The sequence below is a fragment of the Pollachius pollachius genome (assembly GCF_949987615.1).
Source record: "Pollachius pollachius genome assembly, chromosome: 2".
NCBI classification, from domain to species: Eukaryota; Metazoa; Chordata; class Actinopteri; order Gadiformes; family Gadidae; genus Pollachius; species Pollachius pollachius.
The window spans coordinates 34,939,503-34,945,336 of NC_136935.1; the positions used below are offsets into that span (position 1 = coordinate 34,939,503).

The following is a 5,834-nucleotide window of genomic DNA, read 5'->3' on the forward strand; positions in this document are numbered from 1 at the left end:
GCATCTTTAAAAAAGGAATCCCCTTGTCCAAACTGGACCAATAAAGTAACAAACATTCAATACGCATCAGTACCTTAAACGTCCATATAAGCAGTCCAAAGTTAAACAATGTGTAGGAACGAGCTTGTTTCAAAAAGAACTCTCACTATTCAGTCCAAGCTTAACCGTTAGTCTTATTTGAATAATAATTGAGGCCACTACATGGTCATGTGCGACCAGAGAGCTAAAGTATGGACAAATACCAGAGGCTGTTTGTCCTCCAACGTCTCAGAAACCGGTAGCTCACATGGAACAGGTAGCTAACGCAAACAGTAAAAACCAGTAATGCCTCTAAGCCTCCTAGTAAACTGTCGTTAAACAACAACACCGTTGGGCTCACCCGCTTAGTGTCTACTTCAAGAGGGATAACCATACAAAATAAAGCTTATATAGAGTTCCACAGCAGCCGGTGTACAACGCTGTGGTCTGTAAAGTTGGGGACATATCTCTATCTCACCCTTTACCGAAAAACAAACTGAAACATAACGCGCCATCGCTTGATTGGAAGCGCATCGTTTACACAACGGCACTTTAAGACCTTTTAAATAGTGTACTTAAAAAATGAACGAGAACGAAAAACAGAACGTTCAGACGGCTGGACACACCAAACAGCCGCCAAATCCAAACCGCCGGGAGGCAAAATCGCGCTCCGCTCGCACAACCATCAGCACACCAAACAAAATTAGGTCCCAGGGCTCTAAGCCCTGGGACAACCCAGGGGGATTGGATGTCCATATTTTTCGCTACCAAAATAAAACTAAAAACATATTTTTTTTCGAATTTTTCCTAACTAGTTGTTGTCACAACTTCATAGGAAAAATGTGAAAAAAATATTGTTTTTAGTTTTATCAATTTTTTAGTTTTTAAGATTAACCCCCCCGCCCACCCCCTGCCTCCCTCCCTACCTTCCTCCCTCCCTTCCCCCTTGTTTCTCCCTCAGCAGACGATGAGGGGCAGAGGGTCCCCGTCGCGGCGCTGGTTCTTCTTCAGCAGCTGGATGCGGTTGTGACAGTAGAACTTGATGGCACGCCAGTCCCGCTGGTTGCTGACCAGCAGGGGGCACTGCTGCAGGCAGCGCTCGCAGTCCGCCTTGGCCGGCACACGTAGCTCAGCGATGTTGCGCGTCAGGTGCTCCTCCACCGCGGCACGCTCCGCCTCCGACCACGGCCGCTTCAGCACCCCTCGCTTACCTGGGGGGGGGGGGGGGGAGAGAGAGACGGGGAAAGAGAGAGAGAGGGAGAGAGGGAGAGAGACAGAGAGAGGGAGAGAGGGAGAGAGAGTGAGAGAGGGAGAAAGAGTGAGAGGGAGAGAGAGAGACAGAGAGACAGAGAGAGAGAGAGGGAGACAGAGAGAGAGAGAACAAGGGAGAAAGAGAGAGAGACAGAGAGAGAGAGACAGAGAGAAAGAGAGAGAGAGAACAAGGGAGAAAGAGAGAGAGAGAGATTTAAGTATTAACTGTGTTGTCCAACTGCAAGGTTACACATTGTGTACATATTCTGCTAATGAAGCACATGTAATTGATAATTAATAATAAAAGAGAGCGAGAGGTTAAATTCACCAATAACACATTCAAACATACAAACTTACAGCCAGTGTTTATGTGTATGTGTGTATTAAAAAGATGGACACACAGTCAAAGGGAACGGTATGTGTGAATACAACACACACGCACACACACAATGGTTTGGGTACAGTTTTGTCTCATGGCTTGTTGTTACAAACACGTTTTGATTGGCTGTGATTAGGGTAAAATCATTTCTTGGAACTCGACACCAGTAAAAGATAGAACTTAGATGATTAGTCCCTCTCCCTGTGAAGTCTCTCAGCACCCTGCCTTTCTGAACGCCCCCAACGCACACTCTGTACTTTTTCCTTAATCACCTCTTCATTAGAAACCACACTGTGGATTATCAAAGCAGCAATCAATTTAGGGCCAAATTACCTGTCTGTCTATAGACCTGTCTGTCTATATACCTATGGTGACACATATGGAAACACAACTTCTGGGGACAGTGACCCCCCCTTGTGAATATGAGATATGTAAGGGATAATGCCCGACGATGTGTCCATTATCAGGAATTAATGGACGACGCGGGGCGTCGGACGGTTCACGCCCCCGCGTCGTCCATTAATTCCTGATAATGGACACCTCGAAGGGCATTATCCCGCTTATACCACGGTCACTTGTCAAAGAAAATAAATTAAGACCATCCATTTATATTTTCATGCGTTTTACAATCCAAATATAAAGTTTTTCACAAGCCATAACTTTGTTTCCCTGGTAACGCCTGAGGGTTTGACTAATTCCTGGAACAACCACTACCCTCCCGTAAGGTTCTTATGCAACGGATTGTTGTTCACTACTCCAGTAATTAGGACGGACCTTAGCTACGACTTGGCAACGGGAGGTATTCTAGTCCATCGGCTTTGACTGCGTTCCCGTTGCTATGGTTACTCATTTTTGAGACAGGCTGATACGATACGCCAGCTAGCGCATTCATTGAGAACGGTGAACAGACAATTTGAACTACTTAGCAGGTGTCCGTATGTCAGGAGTCAATGCACACCCTGCAGCCAATTAGAATCGAGCATTCCCCAAGGCCGTGGTATAAGACCACATGATTTGCGATATCACTCGCCATACAAAACTAGCTCAATTTCTGAGTTTTGAGTTCAAAATCGCGTTATTGTGTTTAATGCTGTCCCACAGCTGATCGGTTTGATCTTAGTTGAAATGATCGAAGTCACTCTGCAGTGACGGTGTCCAGAATGTCACGTCCTTAAGGTCATATCCTTAAGTGACGAGCTGGTTGAAAGGTTACACAGTGGGACTCATCCGTTCTCCTTCCTCTTTAATCCCAAGGCAGAGCAATCGGTCAATGCGTGTGGGTCGATGACTCACCTGACTGCTGCTGGCCGGAGGAGCTCCTCTTCCCCTTGACCAGCGCGGCGCCCGCGGCCGGCACGGGCCCTCCCGCCGCGGCCGCCGCCGCCAGCACCACCTGCATGTTCTTCATCTTCTTGGGCCGCCCAACCCGGCCGTTGTTCTTCCCCTTGCGGACGAACAGCATGGTGGGGGTGGGGGTGGGGGTGGGCGGGGCCGGGGCAGGGGCGGGGCAGGGGGTCTCGGGAGGGGGCTTCTCCTTGCCCTGCTCGCCGTCCGACTCGCCCCCTTCCGAGTACGAGTCTGCAGAGTTACCGGACATCACTGTTGGGGGGGGGGGGGGGGGGGGTGAGATAATAATACAGTGAGTCATTAGTCCATCTGTCACAGCTCAGGGAGCCTCTGGTAAGCCTGGCAAACACCCACACAACAAGACATACTAGTTATAGATGTATTAGGCATTCAATATCTATAAAGATATACAAGCTGTAGACACAGACACATTTAGAGATTTCTGATAAATATATAATATCTCAGATATAGGTACATGTATATTCATAGATATACAATATATCTACATCGGTATATATGGATGACCTTTGTGTCTACAGGTCACCTAAGACCTCTAATCTATAATCTATACTCAACGAGCCCCAGTGTGGGTGCTCTTACCGTCCAGCTCCAGGCAGATGTGATGGAGGCTCATGCCGCGGAACAGCACGCCGTCCCTCTCCCCGCACAGCACCACGCGGCCCACGCGGCCCATCAGGCCCGGGTCCTGGCCGATCCCGGCGCAGTTCTGCGTCACGTGGTACTCCCTCTCCAGGAAGTTCTCCAGCCGCTCCACGGCCCCGCCCCCCGGCTGGCCCGGCTCCTCCCCCTCCCCCAGCAGCAGCAGCTGGGTGAGGATGGCCACCTGCCGCCTCACCCGCGTCTGGGTGAGGGCGCGGGGGTTGCGCGTGCCGCTGGAGCGCGCCAGGCTGCGCAGCAGGTCGGTGCCCCTGAGGGGCGTGGCCGGCGAGTGGTAGGGCCGCGCGAACACGTAGGGGTTGGCCGGGTCCACGCCCACGTCCAGCCGCGTCTGCAGCAGCAGCTCCAGGCAGGGCTCGCAGTGGGGCGGGAGGATGAGCGGCTGCACGCGGCCCCGCTTGCCCTGCACGCCCACGCGGGGCAGGTGGGGCAGCACCAGGCGCTCGAAGGGGGAGAGGGAGGCCTCCAGGGGGGTGAGGGCGGGGGGCGCCCCCACCGGCACGGGCACGGGGCACTGGGGGGCGAGGCGGGCGCGGTACTCCGTCACCGAGAGCTTGGACACCTCGCACTCGCGCCGGCGGTTGTAGAGGATGAGCAGCGCCAGGCTGGAGTGGCACAGCAGGCGCCAGGCCTCGGCCGACTGCAGCTGGCGGGACAGGGACAGGAAGGCCGAGTGCTGCAGGCGGCGCAGGTAGAGCACCAGGGAGGACAGCGAGGAGAGCAGCGGCAGCATGTGGAGGCGGCCCGAGCTGCTGCAGAGACACACACAGAGAGGGGGGGGGGTTAGGAGAAGAAGGCCGTGGGAGACCCTGACCCGCAGCGGTCACGTCCCTGGGTCACTTAGTGTCATCCGTTGGTAGAGAAAAGAGCCATTGTTCATGTCTTAGTTTATTCTTAGTTTGACCCGCAGAACAGTCATGTTACTATTGTTGCACATGGTTTTGGTCAATTTAAAAGGTATATAGATAGAATCATCCGTAGAAGTTGTACATTTAAAAGAGTTTGAGTAAATAAAATATTGAATTGGTCGAAGGCTCCAAGGTCTCGGTGATGTCAATGGTACAAGTTTGTCTGGCATCGATTTGGGCTAATTGAGAACACAGATTGGTGCGCATTGACGCCAGACCAACTCAAACCCAATGAAACCAGTGAGAACCTAACTTCACCTTAAGGCTCACCAGAGGGGGCGCTGTTTGTACATAAAGTGAACCTTTGTGTTCGATTGGATGCTAACGCGTGTCTAGGTGTGAATTAAAAGCAGTGTTAACACCGGTCCGGTTGGCGCTCCTCCTCCTCCTACCTCATCAGATCTTTCTCCTTGTCCTCTGCGGCGCTGTCGTCGTCCACGTCCATCACTCCGTTCTCCTCTTCCTCGTCCTCTGCCTGGTACTCCCCCTCCTCCTTGCGCTCCTCTCTCTTCAGCTGGGGCTCCGCCTCCTTCACGTGGGAGGTGCCGTTGAACGTGAGCGGGCAAACAACCTCCACCTCTTCCTCCTCCTCCTCCTCCTTGGGTCTCTTCACGTCCACCACCTCCACCTCGTCGTCCTCCTCCTCCTCTTCCTCGCCGTGCCTCCTCGCGGAGCCCTTCCCCGCTGCCGCCATCGTAGCGGGCGGCGGCGGGCTGCGCTTCAGCACCGACACCGGCACGGCGCCGCGGCCCCTGGTAGGACTCAGGGCGGGCGGAGGGGCGGAGCTCCTGCCGGTGGACGTTGGCGATTGGTTGGCGGCGGTGAGAGTGGGCGGGGACATGGAGAGGTCCTGCACTACGCCTTGCTGCGGGTGGTGGTGGGGGTGCGTCTGCTGCTGGGAGCCGGGGGCGGGGGGCCCGGGGCGGGGGGCCGCGTTGGCCAGCGCGGGCGAGGAGCGGTGGCCGCGGTGCACCTGGAGGCGGGGCATCTGGGTGTAGCGCTCCACCAGCGCCGAGCACACGTCCGGCTGGTGGGCGTGGTGCTTGTCCAGGTGGCGGCCGAGCGAGCGGAAGTGGCGGCCGCAGTACTCGCAGGTCTGGCGCTGGGCGTCCATGGCCATGACTCCCTTCAGGGCGTTCGCGTGGGGCGCGCTCGCCCCCAGCGGGGTGGGGGCTTTGAAGGTGTGGCCGGTGGAGGAGGAGGCGGAGGGGCCGTAGGAGTGTTGGGGAGGGGGGGAGGATGCCAGGGGGGAG

The 5,834-nt window shown here is 54.7% G+C and overlaps 1 protein-coding gene across 2 annotated transcripts in view; it reads right to left on the reverse strand.

Annotated features, from left to right (window-relative positions):
• Positions 1-969: 969 nt before the first annotated feature.
• LOC307071611 (uncharacterized protein) overlaps positions 970-5,834 on the reverse strand; it is a 19,105-nt gene continuing 14,240 nt past the window's right edge. Inside the window, exons 6-9 of one of the 2 annotated variants that reach the window (XM_079730650.1) lie at positions 4,974-5,834; positions 3,596-4,422; positions 2,942-3,247; positions 970-1,229 (exon numbers count right to left, since the gene is read on the reverse strand). The exon at positions 4,974-5,834 is cut by the window's right edge and continues 272 nt beyond it. In XM_079730650.1, coding sequence (XP_079586776.1) covers positions 976-1,229; positions 2,942-3,247; positions 3,596-4,422; positions 4,974-5,834 — 2,248 coding nt within the window. In that variant the 3' untranslated portion in view covers positions 970-975. Of the gene's footprint in view, positions 1,230-2,941; positions 3,248-3,595; positions 4,426-4,973 lie in introns of both variants that reach the window. The other variant, XM_079730649.1, reaches the window with a different exon arrangement.